This window comes from Haematobia irritans, chromosome 1 (assembly GCF_050003625.1).
Source record: "Haematobia irritans isolate KBUSLIRL chromosome 1, ASM5000362v1, whole genome shotgun sequence".
NCBI classification, from domain to species: Eukaryota; Metazoa; Arthropoda; class Insecta; order Diptera; family Muscidae; genus Haematobia; species Haematobia irritans.
Genome location: NC_134397.1, coordinates 209,394,245 through 209,417,826, shown reverse-complemented (window position 1 = coordinate 209,417,826; position 23,582 = coordinate 209,394,245). Strand labels below are relative to the sequence as shown.

Sequence of the window (23,582 nt, the reverse complement as noted above, 5' to 3'; positions counted from 1 at the left end):
GAGACCATATACTAACACCATGTACCAAATTTCAGCCGGATCGGATGAAATGTGCTTCTCTTAGAGGCCTCGCAAGCCAAATTTGGGGGTCCGTTTATATTGGGGCTATACGTAAAAGTGGACCGATATGGCCCATTTGCAAAACCATCCGACCTACATCAATAACAACTACTTGTGCCAAGTTTCAAGCCGATAGCTTGTTTCGTTGGGAAGATAGCGTGATTTCAACAGACGGACGGACGGACATGCTCAGATCGACTCAGAATTTCACCACGACCCAGAATATATATATATATATATATATATATATATATATATATATATATATATATATATATATATATATATATATATATATATATATATATATATATATATATATATATATATATATATATATATATATATATATATATATATATATATATATATATATATATATATATATATATATATATATATATATATATATATACTTTATGGGATCTTAGAGCAATATTTCGATGTTTTACAAACGGAATGACAAAGTTAATATACCCCCATCCTACACGGATGAAAAAGACTGTTTTTCATATGTTTGGCTATAAACATTATATGTTTGGAACACAAATTTTTAAACACAATATTTTTGAGTGCAAGCATATAATGTTCATAAACTAGCATAACATATTTGGGACATATATGTTAATATGTTAGAACATATTATGTTTGGGACATAAAATGTTTGTAAATATAATATGCTTGGATGCAAACATATATTAATTTAGAAATAGCCTATAAACATATATGTGTTTAGTAGCTTTGAGCGCTATTTAACAGGGAGCGATATTGAATTAAGTTGTTGGTTGTTGCTTGTTATTACAAAATTAACATTTTATTTTTCCTTGGGCAATTGATCAGCTACACGGTTGAAAAAGACTGTTTTTCATATGTTTGGCTTTAAACATTATATGTTTGGAACACAAATTTTTAAACACAATATTTTTGAGTGCAAGCATATAATGTTCATAAACTAGCATAACATGTTTGGGACATATATGTTAATATGTTAGAACATATTATGTTTCGGACATAAAATGTTTGTAAATATAATATGCTTGGATGCAAACATATATTAATTTATATTTATAAAAAATCTCGTGGAAGTGAGAAAGATGTCGGGGAATAACCAATTGGGCAGAAACAAAATTTTGAGCATTCAGGTCGAAAACCTATGTTGTTAGCACCTATATTACCTGTTTATTTTCATAATTCATTATGATTGTAAATATATAAATAAATAAATAAAATTTTGAACACAATATTGTTTGGGAGAATTTTTGGGTGCAAAATGCTTCCAAACACATTATATGGTCACATAATAACATATTGTTTTTTGGAAGACAACATTATTGAATTTGGATGCAAAAATACAAAATGTTTGGAACTTAGACTACCCAAACATATATTGTTTAGACCAATATGCTTTCAAACATATTATATATTGGTAGAGATCAAACATATAAATGTTTGGGCAATACCAAAAAATGTGTATGCTTGAAGCAAAATATGTTTGGGAGTATATGTTACAGAAGCGATTTTTTGTGAGGGTGTACTTCTTTGATCCTTCAAACTGTGTGGTCCGCTGTTCGAATCCCCGTCCGGCAAAAGGTAAAATTAAAATAAAAAAATTGAATAATTTCTTCTACAATGTTTGTATTACAGAAAAAGGTGCTAAGAACTAAAAAATCTCGTGGAAGTGAGAAAGATGTGGGGGAATATACAATTGGGCAGAAACAAAATTTTGAGCATTCAGGTCGAAAACCTATGTTGTTAGCACCTATATTACCTGTTTATTTTCATAATTCATTATGATTGTAAATATATAAATAAATAAATAAAATTTTGAGCACAATATTGTTTGGGAGAATTTTTTTAAGCATATAATATTTTTGGGTGCAAAATGCTTCCAAACATATTATATGTTCACATAATACCATATTGTTTTTTGGAAGACAACATTATTGAATTTGGATGCAAAAATACAAAATGTTTGGAACTTAGACTACCCAAACATATATTGTTTAGACCAATATGCCTTCAAACATATTATATATTGGAAGAGATCAAACATATAAATGTTTGGGCAATACCCAAAAATATATATGCTTGAAGCAAAATATGTTTGGGAGTATATGTTACAGAAGCGATTTTTTGTGAGGGTGTATGGTGGAGGGTATAAAAACAATGGATTGTAATCTTTGGTGGCCATTGTGCGGTATGTTAGTTTAGGTATAGTGGCATCCCGTTATTTAAGGCTCGTTTGGACTATTCAGACCATTGCAATACCACAAGTGGTGAACTTTCTCTTATCAATGAGTGCTCCCCGATTTTATGTTTAGGCGATATCGGAAGGTATATCACATTACAGTGAAACCACTTAGTGAAGCTTTAAAACACTCTGTGAGCGATCTCCGGCCTTTACGGCGGTCCACACCATTACCGGTGAAAGTGATTGAAGTCGGGTACCACATCGAAGGTGTAAATTTGAGAGCCACCATGATGCAATGGATGTGGGGTGTTTTTACCATGGAAATTCACTATTTTTCCGATCCCGCTTTACCGGGAGCTGAATGTGGGAATTTTACTTTACAATATTATTTTATATAAAATGGAGGGCTAAATAAAATATAGAAATTACTTTTCTGTTCTCATCGAATACTTTTGGCTGGAGCCAAAAAGTTTAATACTGCGTCACTGTGTTTTTTAAGCTCCCATATAAACCAATTCCCAAAGATTAAACTTAAGAAGCCTCGTGAAGGAACGCATTTCATTTGATCCGGATAATTGGTTAATATCGATTCACAATTATTTTTAGACTCCTCTTTATAAAACGATCAAGAACTAAAGAGGTGTATATAGGCATTTATTCAGTTTTTTTTTTTTTATACCCTCCACCATAGGATGAGGATGTCATTCCGTTTGTAACACATCGAAATATTGGTGTATGTTAAGACCCCATAACTATAGCTATGTCCGTCCGTCCGTCTGTGGAAATTCCGAGCGAAACATGCTATCGACTTGAAACTTGGCACAAGTAGTTGTAATCGATGTAGGTTGAATAGTATTGCAAATGGGCCATATCGGACCACGTTTACGTATAGCCCCCATATAAACCGATTCGATTTGCGGATGTTCTAGAAGGAGCAAATTTCATCAGATTTGGTTGAAATATAGTACTTGATGTTAGTATATGACCTCTAATACCCATGCAAAAATTGGTTCATATCGGTCCATAATTATATATAGCCCCCATAAAAACCGATCCCCAGATTTGGCTTTCAGAGCCGCTAAGGACAGACTTTAGCCGAACTTTGTACTCAACTTTCAACCATTTACTTGTTTTAATTAGAATTTCATTAATATTGCGCGTTTTTAAATTTAAGTTGAATAGCCTTTCATATAAGGTCACTATCTTTTTGAATTTATGGTAATAGATAAAAAAAAATGTTAACTCAATAAATTATTTTCACGATGTTATTTTCATGGTCCTGTCCTGTTATCCAATCTCTGTAAATAGCTAATGTTTTCAGGAAATAAAAAAAAATCTATTCACAATTGTTTTCTTTTCAAATTTTATTCATAATGTAATTGAGTAAACTTTCTACGAGAGTGTCCTTCACAATCATCTCGAGTATAAACAATCAAACTGTTGAACTTTTACATTCACATCTCTTGCATTTGTGTTGTTTTTTTTTCTTCACTGCCCCACCATTCTTCATCATGCTGTGATTTTCTAACGCGATTCTTGTCCATCATCTGCATCAGCATCGGCATTAACAACAACCTGTTCAGCATCTGTGATTGTCATAGTACTGCTCTCTTCCGTATCCTCTTCAATGTCTTCTTTTTCAATGAGTTGAACGTCATTGCCATCATCGCAAACACGTAAATCGTTGCGTGCCAACAACGGACGCGGTGTAATCGGTAGGAATGTATTGCATATTGTCCTGATGAGTTCGCATTCATTCTGGCGGCGGTACAAGGCGAACATACAATTCTGAATAATGTCATGCTGGGTATTGTCCATGTATTTGAAATGAATGTTGATTTCTTCCTCGCTATCGTCATGTGACAAACGCAAACCGTAAATGCTGCAATAGGAAGAAAGATGCACAATAAATGGAAGAAATTAAAGAGGTTCGAAAGGGATGAATTGATTTGGGCCCTGTTGTCAAAAAGGAAAGAAAAGGGAATTTTTTGCTGAGAAATGTCATTTTAGTTCATCGAAGTCTTGGTTCGCGATTGTTTCGTTTTCTTTATGGGTAAACTAAAATATAATTTTAAATTTAAAGCTTCAATTTAACACTAACGAAAAGACAAAACATATTTATGGTGGTGGTGAAATTCTAAGTCGATCTAGCGATGTTCATAAGTCCGTCCGTCTGTTGAAAGCACCCTAACAAGCTATTTACTTGAAGATTAGTACAAGAAAAAATTATTGTCATGAAGCCAAAGATTTAATGTCCTTATAATACGAATGCGAATTTCGCTTAGCATATAAGGCACATTTCTCTGATATAAAGTTTATATCATTTTCCAAAAGTCTATAAACTTTCAAATAAAGTAGTTTTGTCTTTAAAAATGGGTATCTTTACATGAAAGAAAATTTTCTTCTAACTACAAATCTAACAAATGTATACAGCAGAAAGTTCGTCCAGACCGAATCTTAAATACCCACCACCATAGATAAAATATAATAGTTTCTTCCGAAAATTTCAGGGTGGTTTGATGATAGATATTTTCCCAAGTAGATCAGTCCAACCATTAAGCTTCCCACAGATAAATGTAAAGATTTTACCTATGAAGACTAGATCAGATTCTGGATTTATAAGAACCATTTTTTGTTTGAGTATTAGAGGAATCATAAACATCTCTTTTACGTGCAAGCAAATGATGGAATAACGCCTTGATTTGAAATGTAAAATCTGTGAATTTCCATCCCAATTATTTAAATGATTACGAAAAGTAAAATCTGGAAATTTTGCATTCAGTCTCAAGCAATTTTCATGATCAGTGCGCCTTCTGTACCCTCAATAAGTGAAATCGGTCTATATGGAGGCCTTACCAAATGGACCGATAAAACTAAATCATATACACTTTGTTATAGGTCTAAAATGCCAGTATATTTTCAATTTGTGACAAATCGGATAAAAACTACGGATTCTAGAAGCCTAAGAAGTAAAATAGGGAGTTCGGTATAACGGGGCTGTACCAAAAAAAGGATACACACAATATTCAGCACATTTAATTGCAGTTCTAGAATCTAGACCCCAAATCGGAGGGCCGGTTTATAAGGGGGCTATATCAAAAATTGTACCGATACTCAATATATTCGGCACACCTCTTTATGGTCCTAGAATACCTCTAGATTTCCAATTTCAGGCAAATTGGAGATCGGTCTATATGGTGGCTATATCAAAACATGGACCGATACTCACCATTTTCGACACACCTCTTTAACAGGTTGGCTGATAAGTCCCCGGTCTAACAAAGAAAAACACATTTTTTGTCAAAATTCGTTTTTATTATTCAAAATAGTTCCCTTCAAGAGCGATACAACGATTATAACGACCTTCCAATTTTTTGATACCATTTTGGTAGTATTCCTTCGGTTTTGCCTCAAAATAGGCCTCAGTTTCGTCGATCACCTCTTCATAGCAGGCAAATTTTTCCCTGCGATCATCCTTTTGAGGTCTGAGAACAAGAAACAGTCGCTGGGGCCAGATCTGAAGAATACGGTGTGTGGGGAAGTAATTCGATGCCCAATTCATGATTTTTTGTCATCGTTCTCAATGACTTGTGGCACGGTGCGTTGTCTTGGTGGAACAACACTTTTTTCTTCTTCATATGGGGCCGTTTTGCCGCGATTTCGACCTTCAAACGCTCCAATAATGCCATATAATAGTCACTGTTGATGGTTTTTCCCTTCTCAAGATAATCGATAAAAACTATTCCATGCGCATCCCAAAAAAAGAGGCCATTACTTTGCCAGCGGACTTTTGAATCTATCCACGCTTCGGAGACGGTTCACCGGTCGCTGTCCACTCAGCCGGCTGTTGATTGGACTCAGGAGTGTAGTGATGGAGCCATGTTTCATCCATTGTCACATATCGACGGAAAAACTCGGGTGTATTACGAGTTAACAGCTGCAAACACCGCTCACAATCATCAACAACTTGTTGTTTTTGGTCAAATGTGAGCTCGCGCGGCACCCATTTTGCACAGAGCTTCCGCATATCCCAATATTGATGAATGATATGACCAACACGTTCCTTTGATATATTTAAGGCCTCTGCTATCTCGATCAACTTCATTTTACGGTCATTCAAAATCATTTTGTGGTTTTTTTTTGATGTTTTCGTCGGTAACCACCTCTTTCGGGCGTCCACTGCGTTCACCGTCCTCCGTACTCATTTCACCACGCTTGAATTTTGCATACCAATCAATTATTGTTGATTTCGCTGGGGCAGAGTCCGGAAACTCATTATTAAGCCAAGTTTTTGCTTCCACCGTATTTTTCCCTTCAGAAAACAGTATTTTATCAAAACACGAAATTCCTTTTTTCCATTTTTTTTCACAATAACAAAAGTTGCTTCACAAAAGACGCTCTATCTCACAAACTAACTGACTTGCAGACGTTAAATTTTGACACGAATCATTTGAAGGTTGGTACTATATAAAAATAATATGCATTTAATACTAGCGACACCATCTATGTGTCAGACCGGGGACTTATCAGCCAACCTGTTATTTTCCTAGAATACATTTAGATTTCCAATTTCAGGCAAATTGGGTAAAAACTACGGATTCTAGAAGCCCAAGAAGTAAAATCAGGAGATCGGTCTATATGGGGGCTATACCAAAACATGGACCGATACACCCCATTTTCGACACACTATTTGTGGTCCTAAAATACCTTTAGATTTGCAATTTCAGGCAAATCTGATAGAAAATACGGTTTCCAAAAGCCCAAGACCCCAAATCGGGGGTTTGGTTTATATGGGGGCTATAGCAAAACATGGACCGATAAGCACCATTTTCGGCGCACCTATTTATGGTTCCAAAATACCTCTAGATTTCCAGTTTCAGGCAAATCGGATAGACAACAGGTTGGTTTACCTGGGTCGGCCATCTTCGAACTTGACCTGCCTGTCAACAAAACACGAATCTGTGCCAAATTACAAGACGATAGTGCCATTATTGAAAGATGTAGTGTGATTACGCTCAAAAAAAAGTTTACTTGGATCCAAAGATTTTGACCTTCTTTAAGGATTTTGGTATTGATTCCGAGCCAAAGATGCGGGTTCTTTAAAATAAGGAAATTTGTTTGCGACCTATCTGGCTTTAAATCTAGGATCTATAAAATTAAAATTAGGATACAGATCTCATTTATCGAATTTTCATTCTATTTTTCCGGTGTATTAATAAAGGTACTCACGTACAAACAAATGCCAGTTTAAAAATCCATATTATGACGAATACTTCGAAGTAAACAATATTTTCTTAATTCCAAAAAAAAAAACTTTAAACCAAAGATGCTAAATCCTCAAAATAAGTTTTAGCCTATATTTGAAGCGTTTTTAACTTAAATCTAAATATTCAATATTTCAGTTCATTTAAGGACGATTTCTTTAAATAAAAAATGTTTTCTTTACTTTAAGGAAACATTTGCCTTAGTTTAAAGACATGCAACTTTAACGAAGGGACGCAAATTTTCAAAATGTGTGTCCTAAATTTAATGAAAACAATTTTTGAAGCAGAGATTATAAACCTTCTTTTAATTAAAATTTCATTATTTTTAAGAACTTTGTCCTTAATAGTGTGTAAATTGCACATCCTAAAATTGAGGTTGTGCAATCTTTAATATCACGTAAATATTTTTTTCAGTGTACAACAGCCGGGCAGACAGACAGACGGACATGTCTATATCGTCTTAGAATTTCGGAAATGGATATTTCGATGTGTTACAAACGGAATGACAAACTTATTATACCCCCATCACCATTCTATGGTGGTGGGTATAAAAACAGTGAAAAAATGCTAACCTTCGCAAAATATATAGTTTTTTTTACAATATAAATTTGGTACGCGATGTTAGTGTATGCCCTCTAATAACCGTGCAAAAATTGATCCATATCGGTCCATAATTATATATAGACCCCGATATTAATAAGAATTACTTGTGCCTAGTCATAATCACAATTGAATGTCTTCATGTAGGGCATGCAAAATGCATTACCCGAGTCAAAGCAAATGACACAATTATTAGTTAAGGACTACAGAAATGAGGATGATGGTGATGATGACAACGGGATATGATGATATCAAATATCAAATGGCCGTTGAAGGTTGCAATACTTACGATATGGGTTCTCCAATGATTTTCATCTCCACACCTTCATATTTACTGAGAACATAAGCAAGAGTTTCATTGGCCTCTTCCGATGACATCTGTAAAAGAATGTTGTTGGTGGTTAAATATTATTATTATGGTTGGAATATATATAAAAAAAACATGTTTTATTTGTCAACATCGCTATATTAATTTCGTGTATGGAATAGTTTTAAGTTTGGGTTTCCTTAGCAAAATCTTCCGCAAACTCGGTTTACGTTTTCAAAACCAATTAGCCTGATTATGGAACAACTTCCAATTTTTTTATTGCTGGGATATTAAAATCACATAAAGACAACATTTTCTATCAAAATATTTTTTTTAAATAATTAATTTTTTAAAATTAAAACTAGAAAGAGCATAATCATTAGTGAGTTCTGGTCAAAGTTTCTTCTTTTCCGCAGTCAAAAATCACTGTGCTGTCTTTCTCTCTCCATGGTTGTAACGATATGTTAATATTGTACTCTTAATATGCAATCCTCATTATCGATGATCTCAGCATCAAATCTATAAAATGTACCAGCTACCAGTTATTTAGTAGCTTTATTAATTTTACCCAATCTGTTGAGGTGATTAAAGAAAAACAAAAAACAATAATTAACATATTTTATATTTAGTTTTTAATTTAATGAATATTTATTCATTTAAAAAAACAACATATATTTAGGCTGGCCAATAAATATTATTTTAATTCGATCTTAATTTTAAATTGAAGTCTGCGCAAACTATAGCAAATATATTTGCTATAGGAAAATAGAAAATCAACCAGGAGGAAAATGTCAACATTTGTCAACAATTTTGAAAAAGTCATCGGAATCGATTAAGAATATGGACCAAGGTATATTTAGGAAGGTAGTTTCAAGCTATCAGATGATTAAAATTTTTTCATTTGAGCAGAACTTTGATTGTCGGTATCTGCTTAATGGCATAGGCGTAGCTAAAGGGGTTTTATGGGTTTTTCATCTCCCCCTACCAAATACCATTCAGTATTTCTTCAAATCATGATTATAAATCATTGAATTAAATATTATGGTTTCTTCCCATCTATAAGAATTTATTTTTTCTCTTTTTGAGGTATCTTCACAATGAGCACACATCGTAGCTTTTACCCCCTACGAAAATGTTGCTAGCTACGCCAATGTTTAATAGACAATTGTGACAAATAAAAATAAAAATTCAAAATAAAATTATTTTATACCAAAAATTTTGAATTTTTAATTTGCTTTAAATTTATGACAGAAAAGTATCGAAATAAATTATCCTCATAATTGATAGTAAGAATTACTTCAATTATTCTTGTAGACCGTATCATATTTCGAAGCATACATCGATCATTTCCAGATTTTCTCTATTTTAAATTTCCAACTTGTTGAACATATTGTTCAACAAGTGAGAAATTTAATTCAATTTGACTGACAATCAAAGTTTCAATATGGCGACTGACATTTTTGTTTTTGTAATACTAAAACTACCTTACTAAATCTGCCTTGAATATGGGCCAACGATTTTCAAAACAAAACACTTTTTTAACAATCGACTTTAAAATTTTTACAAAAATTTAATAAGTCTACAATTTTAAAAGTTGGTCCTATAGGACTTCTGGATGAGTTATATAATTCTACATCAACTGACTTCCCAGCAAAAAATATATCAGCAGTAAAATCTAGTTGCGCTTCTTTCCAGCAAAAAAAGCGTCGCCAAAAAGTAGTGATCCGGATCCGGAAGTGGTGCAAAATTGGCGCAGAAGTAATGATTTTAACATGGGCTTGTCATAGGACGGATGTCCACCATTTCAACAAACGTTGCACTGAATTTGCATCACTTCTTAAGGTGTGATGCGAGTCCAGTGATTTGGATGTGAATGAAAAAATTTTGTGATATTTTGCCGAATAATAAATTTTTAAAATTTTTTAATGCACACTGAAAAAAAGCATACTCGGTTCCAAAGATTTTGTCTTTACTTTAAAAAATTTGGTATTGATTCCTAGCCAAAGAAGCGGAGAATATAAGTAAGGATACTTTTAAGACACAATTCACTTTTAAATTTAGGTTTTGTGTACTGGCTTCTAGGAAGCAAATTTTAATTTTTCGCTGTCTCAGCTTTTTTCTTCATATGCTATCAAAGTCCTTTAAAAACGAGTTAACTGCAACTTTATTTTCCAAATTAGGACTCAACTTCCAGTAGAAATTATGCTATGTTTGAAGCAAAAAACTTCTTTAAAATAAAGTGTTGAAAAACATGTCCTATATTTGAACGATTTTTTGCTTTGTAGTCAAGATGCAAAACGACAACAAATTTAAAGACAATTTCATTACATTTAAAGAATTTTTCTGAATTATTAAAGTCAAGTTGACCTTAGCCTATAAATTTTTTCTTTCATGTTAAGATACCCATTTTTAAGTCAAATCACTTAATTATAAGGACAATACGACTTCATTGACAAGTTTATAGACTTTTGGACAAGGAAAATAACTTTATTTTAGAGAAATGCGTCTTCTATGCTAAGCAAAATTTGTATTCGTATTTTAAAGACATGAAATCTTTGACCTCACGACAATATTTTTTTTCAGTGCAAAGTAATCAATCAAACTAGTTTATGCTCATTCGTTTACGTTATTGCAGCCAATTTATGCAGTGTAGAAAGATCACTCCTATTAGCGACAATTGTTGGGGTGTATAAATACCCTTGAATTGAACATGTGTCGAATTTTATACGTTTTAACGACTTTAGCTTGCACCAACAAGAGAAGATTGCTACTTTTACACAACAGGGAGAACTTACAATGGACTTTGATAGTTTTAAATAACATGAAAATTAAAATTTTTGTAGGTATTGAATTATAAAAAATGTTCTCAATATTTTATTTCTATTGACAATTTTTTTCAAAATGTTATTACTATAGATTTTTTTTCAAAATTTTATTTCTATAGAAAATTTCCTCAAAATTTTATTCCTACTTATAGAAAATTGTAAAATTTTGTTTTCTCAAAATTTTATTTCTATAGAAAATACAATAATTCTCTCAAAATTTTATTTTTATAGAAAATTTTCTCAAAATTTTATTTTTATAGAAAATTTTCTCAAAATTTTATTTCTATAGAAAATTTTCTCAAAATTTTATTTCTATAGAAAATTTTCTTAAAACTTTATTTCTATAGAAAATGTTATTTCTATAGAAAAAAAATATTTCTATAGAAAATTTTTTCAAAATTGTATTTCTATTCAATTTTATTTCAAAATGTTATTTCCATAGAAAATTTGGCCAAAATATTATTTCTATCGATTTTTTCTCAAATTTTATTTTTATAGAAAATTTGATCACAATTGTATTTCTATTCATTTTTTTTCCAAATTTTATTTGTATAGAAAATTTGGTCAAAATTTTATTTCTATAGATAATTTGCTCAAAATTTTATTTCTATAGACATTTTTATCGAAATTTTATTTCTATAGAAAATTTGGTCAAAATGCAATTCCACACAGAAAATTGAAGTACCTCTTAGTTGGATAAAAATGTTTTGTAAAATCTACCAAACCATCAAGAATTCTACCAAACACTAAAAAATCTACCATTTTTGGTAGAATTCTATCAACTGTGGCAACCGTGTTTGGAACACAAAATGTAATGTACAATATGTGATTTGGTATCCATTGTACAAAATCTGCCCAAATATAATATTTATGATATCCAAATAAGTGGTAATAAAGGGTATATTTAAATTTAACAAAATCATACCCGTGGACCCTGAGGGGTCCTTTAATATTTTGAATCCTTCCCATATGCGAAATAGGGTACTCATATTAAAGTTTATTTCGAGCTAATTGCGAATTCGATTCGGTATTAATAGTTTCAGGAATGAAAATTAAGTGATTTATCAAGGAAATAATATTTTTCGAAATGGTTTGATTACTCATCTATCGATGTCACACTGTTCCGATAATTTTTTGGGTGTAACAATATCCCTTGGATTGCAAATGTGTCGAATCTTAAATGTTTTAAGGATTTTATCTTGCACCGAACAAAAGAAAACTACTAAATAATTCTACAAAAAGGGAGAACTTACTCATAATAAACTTTAAAGTGTGAAATAACACAAAAATTTACATTTTCAAAGATTTTGACAAAATTTTCTATAGAAATAAAATTTTGACAAAATTTTCTATAGAAATAAAATTTTGATAAAATTTTCTATAGAAATAAAATTTTGACAAAATTTTCTATAGAAATAAAATTTTGAAAAAATTTTCTATAGAAATAAAATTTTGATAACATTTTTTATTGAAATAAAGTTTTGACAAATTTTCTATTGAAATAAAATTTTGACAAAATTATCTATGGAAATAAAATTTTTAAAAAATTTTGCTCTTAATTTTGATAAGTTATTTTTGGCTCGAGTGGCAAACGTGTTTGTAACCCCCGTGGTGCAATGGTTAGCATGCCCACCTTGCATACACAAGGTCGTGGGTTCGATTCCTGCTTCGACCGAACACCACAAAGTTTTTCAGCGGTGGATTATCCCACCTCAGTAATGCTGGTGACATTTCTGAGGGTTTCAAAGTTTCTCTAAGTGGTTTCACTTCAATGTGGAACGCCGTTCGGACTCGGCTATAAAAAGGAGATCCCTTGTCATTGAGCTTAACATGGAATCGGGCAGCACTCAGCGATAAGAGAGAAGTTCACCAATGTGGTATCACAATGAACTGAATAGTCTAAGTGAGCCTGATACTTCGGGCTGCCATCTAACCTAAACTAACCCCCGATTTATCCAAACTTGACTATAATACCCGATTTTATGGTCGACCTCAAATCAAAGTTGACACAAAATACTCTTCTATAATACCAACGATGCCTGCTAAACATCACTCAAATCGATTCTGATTTAGATATAATATCATTATTTCTTAACTCATCTTACTCAAAGTTGGCACGATAGGTTAGGTTAAAGTGACAGCTCGATTCGACTCAGGCTCATTTAGACTATTCAGTCCATGTATATCAGACGATTAGCATGGATATAGCCACATTGCCGATATTAATGCAAAATGTCGGACATATAACAATATTAATCTCACTTATTAACCGATTTATCTTAGAATTTATATAAGTCAAACATGTAAAATACCATTCATATTGAATCAAATTTGGATATAGCTTCCATACATGTCACTAAATTATCAAGATTTTTTTCCAATGCACTCATGCCGAGTTTATACAAATTTCTCAAAGTGTAATACTTTGGAACACCTCTTGGATTTGATAAATATCAGACATAAGGGTTTAGATTTATATAAAACTCCGGTAAATATGTACCACTTAAACATAAAAGAGTGGAGAATTTTCGAGCCATATAAAAGTTTAATATTAAAATCAAATAAAAATGGAATTTTCTTTCAATTTTTTTTTTTTTAATTTTTAAAAATCAACATTGTATCATATTTAAAAAAGAGTGTATTTATTAGTGATATCTGATCAAAGATTCTTCCTTTCCGCATTCAAAAGTGACTTCGGTGCCATTATCTAGCCATGGTTGTGACCATATCTTAATATTGCAATCTTTAGTATGCTCCTCCTCATCGATGATCTCAGCTTCAAACTTATAAAGTGTACCAGCTACCAGTTGTTTACTAGCTTTATTAATTTTACCCAATCTGTAGAGATGATTAAAATACGAAAACAATAATTAACACAAATAAATATTAAAATGTCTTAAAAAATATATATATTAACACTGGCCAACAAAAATTATTTTCATTAAAGTTAAAGTTTGAAAATATCCAAAAAGAACAGTTTGCTCTATGTGTAATAAAGACATGAGGGAATTCCTTCTTATTCCGATATTCGGAATTCTCAAATTTATTTTTCTTAGAACGAAAAAAATCTATATACTCTCGCACATCAATTATCTCATTACAGAGAACGATATGGGCAAATTTTAAGCTTTTACGATTTAGGGTTAATGATAATATCACCAAATGAAAATTTTGAGATTGCGAGGAATAACATACACCGAATATGGAGCCACCGTGGTGCAATGGTTAGCATGCCCGCCTTGCATACACAAGGTCGTGGGTTCGATTTCTACTTCGACCGAACACCAAAAAGTTTTTCAGCGGTGGATTATCCCACCCCAGTAATGCTGGTGACATTTCTGAGGGTTTCAAAGCTTCACTAGGTGGTCCCTTGTCCCTTGTCATTGAGCTTAACATGAAATCGGGCAGCACTCAGTGATAAGAGAGAAGTTCAGCAACGTGGTATCACAATGGACTGAATAGTCTAAGTGAGCCTGATACATCGGGCTGCCACCTAATCTAACCTATGGGGTGTATCGGTTCATGTTTTGGTATTTACCTCATATAGACCGATCTCCATATTTGACCTCTTTTTATTAGCTTTTCCTGAAATTCAAAATCAAAAGGTATTTTGGGTCCACACATAAGTAAGCCGAATACGAGGCGTATCGATCGATTTTGATACCTCTGTAGAGACCAATCTTCCGATTGTGACTTTGAGACACCGCAATTTTTATCCGATTTGTCAGAAATTCAAAATTCGCAATTTTTATCCGATTTGCCAGAAATTCAAAATTCGCTTCCTATTTACAGACCGAATATGGCGTGGATCGGTTCATGATTTAGTACAGCTCTCATGTGTTAAGTCTTCCGAAGAAGAAGAAGAAATTATGCTCTGTTTGAACGCTTTTTAAAGACGATTTCTTTTCGAAAACATTCATACATACAAAGATAACCATTTTTGACTCGAATCACTTATTTCTGAGGACAAAACGACCTCATTGAAAAGTTTATCGACTTCTGGGCTAGGAAAAAGACCAATGCGTTTTCTATGCTAAGCCTAATTCGCAATCGTATTTTAAGGATATGGAATCTTTGACTTTACGACAGTATTTTTTCAGAGTGAGGGAGTCTGTATATCGTCTCGTATCCGGGACTGTCTATAAAAGCGTGGAACGACTGCACTATAGCGAATCGCTGGGCCGGTTCAATGTTGAATTACAAAAAAAAACAAGTATAAACGGCCGTAAGTTCGGCCAGGCCGAATCTTATGTACCCTCCACCATGGATTGCGTAAAAACTTCTACGAAAGACTGTCATCCACAATGGAATTACTTGGGTTGTGGTATCATAAAACTTCTTAACATCGTTTTCTAAATTGTGAGTTAGTCCATACGTGGTATATATTAGACAAAAAAGTTATGTATAGTTAGGTCTACAAATAATTACGAATCGATATCGAATTTTGCACGGTACGTATATACAATTACTAGCGTAACCCGGCCCGCTTCGCTGCGCCTTCCGAAGCGTATTTGTAGGAACATTTTGCGTTTACTTAGTCAACCATATCCTTCGTGCTGAAAACAAATTCGAAAAGATTTGAATTCTTTCAAACAAATCGGACTACTTGCTTCTTCGTTTATAGGTACAAATACGGCGGATACGCACATGTAAAACGGTTCGTCTAAAAAAATGTCGGGGAGTAGGTGTACCCTTTTCTCCAATTTTTTTAAATAATGCTCTGTATTCAAGTAGTTGGACAATCTTTTATATTTCTTGTGAATTTTAAGTGTGGTTTGTCAATGAAAGGTATCCTTCTCCTCAACATATCTGAAAATTACGCACTATATTATAATAACATACAAAGAATTACTGTTTCCGATCCAATAAATCGGAAAATGCAAAAGTAGTAAAAAATGTTACCACATTAACATTTGCTCAAATGTTAGAAAATGATGCACCCTCTACGTTGGCTGCCAATTTTATGTAAATTTAAATTCTTTACTAAAACGAAGTCTGGCAGAAGCCTGTGCAAAAATCATAAAATTATGTACCGAGTTCTCATTTACGGACAACATTACGGGAACCCTCTCCCCACCTTCGCTCCACTCCGACCTGATACCCCATATTCATTTCACAACTACTCAATGGTCCCTATAAATTCTATCGAAGTAAATCGACAAAGTTTATTTCAATTTTCCCCTTCCACAACCAGATATCGAAAAATCATGTTCTAATTTAAAAATCATGTATAAATTTAATCACCTCCACCCACGTTCCCTGTAAATTTCAAGTAGATCGGAGATGTTTAAATTTTGCTCTATTGTTTTAAAGGGACGTCACTTTCCCCGATACAATATCGACAAACACCGGCAAGGAAGGTTGCCTCTTCGTTCATAACCTTCCCCCACTGCCGTGCAAATTTCAAGAAAACTTAAGAATCTTTGTTTTTTTTTGCAGTTTTGGAGGAGGACCTGCTCCCCGACCAAATATCGAAAAGTGATGTAGCGTATCTTTTGTAAACGTCCCAGAAAATGTCAAGCAAATTAAAAGCCTAAAGAGGCGGTCTCTCTTCCGTCCAAATATCACAGAATCAGGTATCAACTATTAATATCGTAACCTCTCCTCAGTCCTCTGTAAATTTCAAGTAACTCGGTAGAGTTTAATTGTTTCAATAGAAAAGTTTAATTGTTTCTCTGTATGTACTTAAGATAAGCGGATGTCTCCCTATGCCCTTTTATTTTTATTAAAAAATCAGGAACCTGATATAAATTTCATAACCTCACCCATTTTTTCCGTAAAATTTCAGTCGGGCGAGTTTAGTTTTGTTTTCACTGTACTTTAAAAAAAAAAAAGTAGGGCAAAGGAGTGGTCCTCCTCCCCGACCAAATATCGAAAAATAATGTAGCGGATTTTTGTCTAGATGCCAACCGCAACATTCAATGAAAATTTCAAGCAAATCGCATAATTTTGTTCAAAGTCTCAAAAAGTCGAACAAAGGGGAGGTCCCCCTCCGCCACCAAATATCGAAATATAAAGTAGCGGATCTTTGTCTAGATACCAAACCCAACCTTCAATGAAAATTTCAAGCAAATCGGTCAACTTTGGTCCAATTTTCAAAAAGTCCGACAAAGGGGAGGTCCCCCTCCGCGACCAGGTGTCAAAAAATGAGGTACCCTATTTTCACCACATGAACGCCCCCTACGATCTCTGAAAGTTTCAAGTAAATCGGTTCAGCCGTTTCGGAGCCAACTCGGTACATACAAACAAACAAATAAACAAACATAGATTGAATTTTATATATATAGATGAAATTGATATGGACCTATTTTTGTGTGATTGGAAATCGATTTATCTGAGGGATATATATAACTATAGACCGATATGGACCTAGTTAGGCATGGTTATTAACGACCACATACTAGCACAATGTACCAAATTTCAACTCACTCGGATGAAATTTGCTCTTCCAAGAGGCTCTAAAACCAAATCTCGGGATCGGTTTATATGTGGGCTACATATGATTATGGACTGATATGGACCACTTTTGGCATGGTTGTTAAATATCATATACGATCACCACGTACCAAATTTCAAGCAGATCGGATGAATTGTGCTTCTCCAAAAGGCACCGGAGGTCAAATCTGGGGATCGGTTTATATGGGAGCTATATATAATTATGGGCTGATAGGAACCAATTCCTGTTGGATACCATATACTAACATCACGTACCAAATTTCAACAGAATGGGAAGAATTTTGCCCTTCCAAGGGGCTCTGGAGGTAAAATCTGGGGATCGGTTTATATGGGGGCTATATATAATTATAGACCGATTTCGACCAATTTTTGCATGGGTGTTTGAGGCCATATATTAACACCACGTACCTATTATCAACTGAATCAGATGAATTTTGGTTTTCCAAGAGGCTCCAGAGGTAAAATCTGGTGATCGGTTTATATGGGGGCTATATATAATTATAGACCGATGTGGACCAATTTTTGCATGGTTGTTAGAGACCATATACTAACACCATGTACCAAATTTCAGCCGGATCGGATGAAATTTGCTTCTCTTAGAGGCCTCTCAAGCCAAATCGGGGGATCGGTTTATATGGGGGCTATATATAATTATGGATCGATGTGGACCAATTTTTGCATGTTCGTTAGAGACCATATACTAACACCATGTCATGGGAGCCACCGTGGTGCAATGGTTAGCATGCCCGCCTTGCATACACAAGGTCGTGGGTTCGATTCCTGCTACGACCGAACACCAAAAAGTTTTTCAGCGGTGGATTATCCCACCTCAGTAATACTGGTGACATTTCTGAGGGTTTCAAAGCTTCTCTAAGTGGTTTCACTGGAATGTGGAACGCCGTTCGGACTCGGCTATAAAAAGGAGGTCCCTTGTCATTGAGCTTAACATGGAATCGGGCAGCACTCAGTGATAAGAGAGAAGTTCACCACTGTGGTATCACAATGGACTGAATAGTCTAAGTGAGCCTGATACATCGGGCTGCCACATAACCTAACCTATGGGGGCTATATCTAATTATGGACCGATGTGGACCAATATTTGCATGGTTGTTAGAGACCATACACAAACACCATGTACCAAATTTCAGCCGGATCGGATGAAATTTGCTTCTCTTAGAGGCCTCGCAAGCCAAATCGGGGGATCGGTTTATATGGGGGCTATATATAATCATGGACCGATGTGGACCAAATTTGCATAGTTATTAGAGACGATATACTAACACCATGTACCAAATTTCAGCAGGATGGGATGAAATTTGCTTCTCTTAGAGGCCTCGGAAGCCAAATTTGGCGGTCCGTTTATATGGGGGCTATACGTAAAAAAGGACCGATATGGTCCATTTGCAATACGATCCGACCTACATCAATAACAACTACTTGTGCCAAGTTTCAAGTCGATAGCTTGTTTCGTTCGGAAGTTAGCGAGATTTCAACAGACGGACGGACGGACATGCTCAGATCGACTCAGAATTTCACCACGACCCAGAATATATATACTTTATGGGGTCTGAGAGCAATATTTCGATGTGTTACAAACGGAATGACAAAGTTAATATACCCTCCATCCTATGGTGGAGGGTGTAAAAATACTGTCGCACTTGTCAAAGAAAACGTAATATGTTATAAATCCATATGACTCCTGTTTGTTTCCGATTATACACGAAAAAAAAAAATAATTTCTTTCCCGGGAAACGAAGACCAACGACGATTATCACCATCCAGCAAAGCTCACGCAACTGTTTTTCCCTGACAGAAAATGGAACCTTCTATGGTCCATAATTGCGGAATATAAAAAAACACCTTCTAATCGATTGCTATGGACTTACTTATACTTTGGTCCTTTTTCGCCGTTCGCTAGTGTCTCTAGAGATCCAGTTAAGATTTTTTTAGCTTCTACTAAATCATCGCCTTCTAAATTGTGTACACCACCGACTACCAACATCTAATAGAGGCATTAAAGGTTATTGATTAATTCGTGGGAATTTATTGAAGATTTAAACCAAAAATCCTTACACCATCATGATCATCATGAGCATTGATGAGCACACAGAGTGTGGCAAAGAAACCCAAAAGAATAATTTTATTCATTGCTAATTTGCTGCTTCCTGCTGCTTTATGACCAAATTGTATTGTTTTCTTATCGAGATATGCCGTCAGACTGCTTATGCAGTCAATTGAGTCGTATATTTTATATACGATTGGTTCAGAAAAGCATTAGAACAAAAATTGATTGTATGCTGTTAAATAAGGTAGATATTCAGATCTCTTCAAATCTCTACACAAGTGTTGATGTTTTCATTTATTCTGAATATTAATCTATTCTATTATCCAATTTATCGAAATAATTTACATAAGACATAAGAATAAATTTAAACACATCTTCAATATGGAGCTTGTAATGATAATACCAACTTTTGCCACTAGTTTTGGAAAAGTCGTCGATATGAATTAGTTCATTTTGAGTCCCATGAAATGAGCCCCAAAACGAACTAGGACCATAAAAAATTTTATATGAAAACCAACAACGCAATTTTTTATGTTTCATTTTATTTCCGTTTGCATTATCAAAATACCACAAATCCCAATATTTCAAATAGGAACCCCAATTTCCTGTTTGGGATTGTGCTTGATTTTCAAGTAGAAGCTATTTCCCCTTTCTGGGATTTCACAATGGTGTCAAATATACACGCATTTGTTGTTCCGAATAGTACTGTATCATATTTGTTTATTGCATGACTGGCCTTCTTTTAGGGTTTAAGACTTTCTCCTGCACTCGAAAAAAATCTTTACTTGGATCTAAATATTTTGACCTTCCCTTAAAGATTTTGGTATTGATATTGATTCCGAGCCAAAGAAGCGCTTCTTTAAAATAAAGACCACCGAAATAAAATTTTAGCAAAATTTTCTACAGAAATAAAATTTTGACAAAATTTTCTATAGAAATAAAATTTTGGGAAAAATTTTTAATGAAATAAAATGTAAACAAAGTTTTGTATAGGAACGAAATTTTGAGAAAATTTTCTATAAAATAAAATTTTGATCAAATTTTCTATAGAAATAAAATTTTGACAAATTTTCTATAGAAACAAAATTTTGACAAAATTTTCTATAAAAATAAGTTTTGACAAAATGTTCTATAGAAATAAAATTTTGGCAAAATTTTCTATTGAAATAAAAATTTGACAAAATTTTCTATAGAAATAAAATTTTGACAAAATGTTCTATAAAAATAAGTTTTGACAAAATGTTCTATAGAAATAAAATTTTGACAAAATTTTCTATTGAAATAAAAATTTGACAAAATTTTCTACAGAAATAAAATTTTGACAAATTTTCTACAGAAATAAAATTTTGACAAAATTTTCTATAAAAATAAAATTTTGACAAAATTTTCTATAAAAATAAGTTTTGACAAAATTTTCTATAGAAATACAATTTTTACAAAATTTTCTATAGAAATCAAAATTTGATCAAATTTTCTATAGAAATCATATTTTGACATAATTTTCTATAGAACTAAAATTTTTACAAAATTTTCTATAGAAATCAAAGTTTGATCAAATTTTCTAGAGAAATAACATTTTTACAAAATGTTCTATAGAAATAAAATTTTCTATAAAAATGAGTTTTGACAAAATTTTCTATATTTTAACAAAATTTTCTATAGAAATAAAATTTTGACAACGTTTTCTATAGAAATAGAATTTTGACAAGATTTTCTATAGAAATAAAATTTTCAATAGAAATAACATTTTAATAAAAATTTCTATAGAAATAAAATTTTTGGAAAATTTTTGACTGAACTACAAGAGTGCGTAACTAAGAGATGAAAAGTATGCTTGTCAAATTCATTTTGGCAAAGCCCTGTAGACTGCAAGATTGTTGGATGGACGGCCGTTTCGCAATTACCATAGTCCATTGTTGCTGCCCGATTCTACGTTTAGCTCAAGAACAAAAACCACTTAGAGAAACCAATTAGAGAAGTTTCACAGCACTCAGAACTGTCATCAGCATTACTGAGAAAAATAAAAAATGTTTGGTCGAAACTGAAGTTCTGTATGCAAAGCAGTTATTCTTACCATTGCACAACGGTGGTTCCCATTTTGAAAAGTAAGGTTGGTATTAAAAAATAACAATGACCGTTTGAATGCCATAAATTACGGCAAAGGTAGCCGATTCGATCAAATCTAATCTGATTCAAATAAAAAGCGTTTTACTTTGTTGCATTATATATCAACCACCCTGCACATATAATTTGTGGAGTCTCGAAGAATCGAACAGTAGGCTTATACTCATGAACATACAAATATCGCTATACTTTTCTGCACACAGGTACCGCATACAACCAAGCGTGTCTATTTATAGACTAGCATATAACGTATACACAAGTGCATTTAAAGAAATTTCGATAAAAGAAAACAAACAATTTTAGTTATAAAAGTCTAACGTTGCCTTATGTACAAACGATACCATTTTTTCTATGATTTTTGCGGCGTAAAGTCACACGTTCTTCAGAAGAGAACATCGCTTCATATAAACGACAGTTTTTATGTGTGTACATATGTGTGTAACATATTATAGTGGGAATAAATAATAATGATAGGGTCCAATAGATTCCAAATTCAATTTCACATATCAATACAACTTTTAGCACTACAACGTTAACATTGAAAAGTGGAATGGGGAACACGAGTTAAATATCCTTTAGCGGCAAAAATAATAGGAATATTGAGAATTATCTTACTTCTACTTAACTCAATGTTTCTTCAATATATACAAAATAACACAAAATAAAAAAACTCTGTTGGCCAGTGTAGTGATTAGCAAAGAATTAAAATTTAAAAATAGTTAATTATATTAATAAACTGGTTTGAAAACCCATAAAAAATATCAAAAGTAACTACTCACTTGTATTTTGGTCCCTCTTCACCCTTTGCTAGTGTTCCTAGAGAATTCATTAGAACCTCTTTGGCTTCTATCAATTCATCACCCTCCAAATTGCGTGCACCTCCGCGTACTTTTAATACCTACAAAAGTCATCATTATTATTTTATTACATTGATTTTTAGATTTAAAAATAAAACACAATGCTTACTATTGGCTCATCAGTCTGGGCATTGATAAGAGCACAAAATGTAACCAGAAGACCCAAAATAATAATTTTATTCATTTTTTTTTTTAAATTTGTTTGCTTGTGCTTGTCTCCGTACTTGTTTGTCAAGCGATTATCGGCAAAGTGCGTTGTTTACTTCTCCAGCTACCCTATTAGACTGTTTGCATAGTCGATGATGTTGAACATTTTTAAACATCTATAAGATTGATTCGGATGAGCATCAAGATTAGAGGGAGTAAAATGTTGCTCAAGTTAATTTAAGAAAATAACTAAATACGTTGGAGCATTCGAAGTACGCATTTGTACCTAATTATGAACAAAAAAGTATATTCAGCAGTAAGTTTGACAAGATCGAATTTTAAATTAAGAACTCGCCGTGGGTCGCCATAATGGCTAATGTTCGACCCCCGCTCGTATTTATCAACCGTGCCGTCCAAACAAACGCCGAATATTATACGAAAAATATCATGAAGATAGTATTGTAGCCCTGGTTCCTCCTTCCGGTATGATACTCCGGGAGGCGGGGGTACGTCACAGAAATTTATTCTACAGACTGAGATAAAGAGACGGCACGGTTATTGCGGTTTTAAGGTAATAGGCTTTATTGTCCTGAGAAGTTTGTGTATTACAGAATTAATATTTAGTAGGAAAGGATGGTTGTGCCAGATCTTATGAAGCCCTCCTGGCTGCGGTTATTACGGGTTGT

General features: G+C 33.3%; 2 protein-coding genes across 2 annotated transcripts in view; both read right to left on the bottom strand.

The window, feature by feature from the left end:
• Positions 1-3,590: 3,590 nt before the first annotated feature.
• Positions 3,591-23,582, bottom strand: part of LOC142219433 (uncharacterized) — a 110,381-nt gene continuing 90,389 nt past the window's right edge. Inside the window, exons 3-4 of the mRNA XM_075288423.1 lie at positions 8,405-8,493; positions 3,591-4,133 (exon numbers count right to left, since the gene is read on the bottom strand). Coding sequence (XP_075144538.1) covers positions 3,776-4,133; positions 8,405-8,493 — 447 coding nt within the window. The 3' untranslated portion in view covers positions 3,591-3,775. The remainder of the gene's footprint in view (positions 4,134-8,404; positions 8,494-23,582) is intronic.
• On the bottom strand, positions 13,816-23,040 carry LOC142219432 (sarcocystatin-A-like). Its single transcript, XM_075288421.1, has 3 exons — positions 22,859-23,040; positions 22,672-22,790; positions 13,816-14,085 (listed from the first exon to the last, which is right to left on the bottom strand). Exons 1-3 carry the CDS (start codon positions 22,931-22,933, stop codon positions 13,893-13,895), a joined length of 387 nt encoding a protein of 128 aa, XP_075144536.1. The 5' UTR covers positions 22,934-23,040; the 3' UTR covers positions 13,816-13,892.

What these genes read in the sequence shown, in the direction of transcription:
- LOC142219432 (XM_075288421.1), bottom strand. Translation starts at nt 22,933, where the DNA reads ATGAATAAAATTATTATTTTGGGTCTTCTGGTTACATTTTGTGCTCTT. An exon ending in CCCAGACTGATGAGCCAATA is followed by an intron (nt 22,791 to 22,858) that starts GTAAGCATTGTG and finishes TGACTTTTGTAG; the next exon opens with GTATTAAAAGTACGCGGAGG. An exon ending in GAAGAGGGACCAAAATACAA is followed by an intron (nt 14,086 to 22,671) that starts GTGAGTAGTTAC and finishes TCATCTCTACAG; the next exon opens with ATTGGGTAAAATTAATAAAG.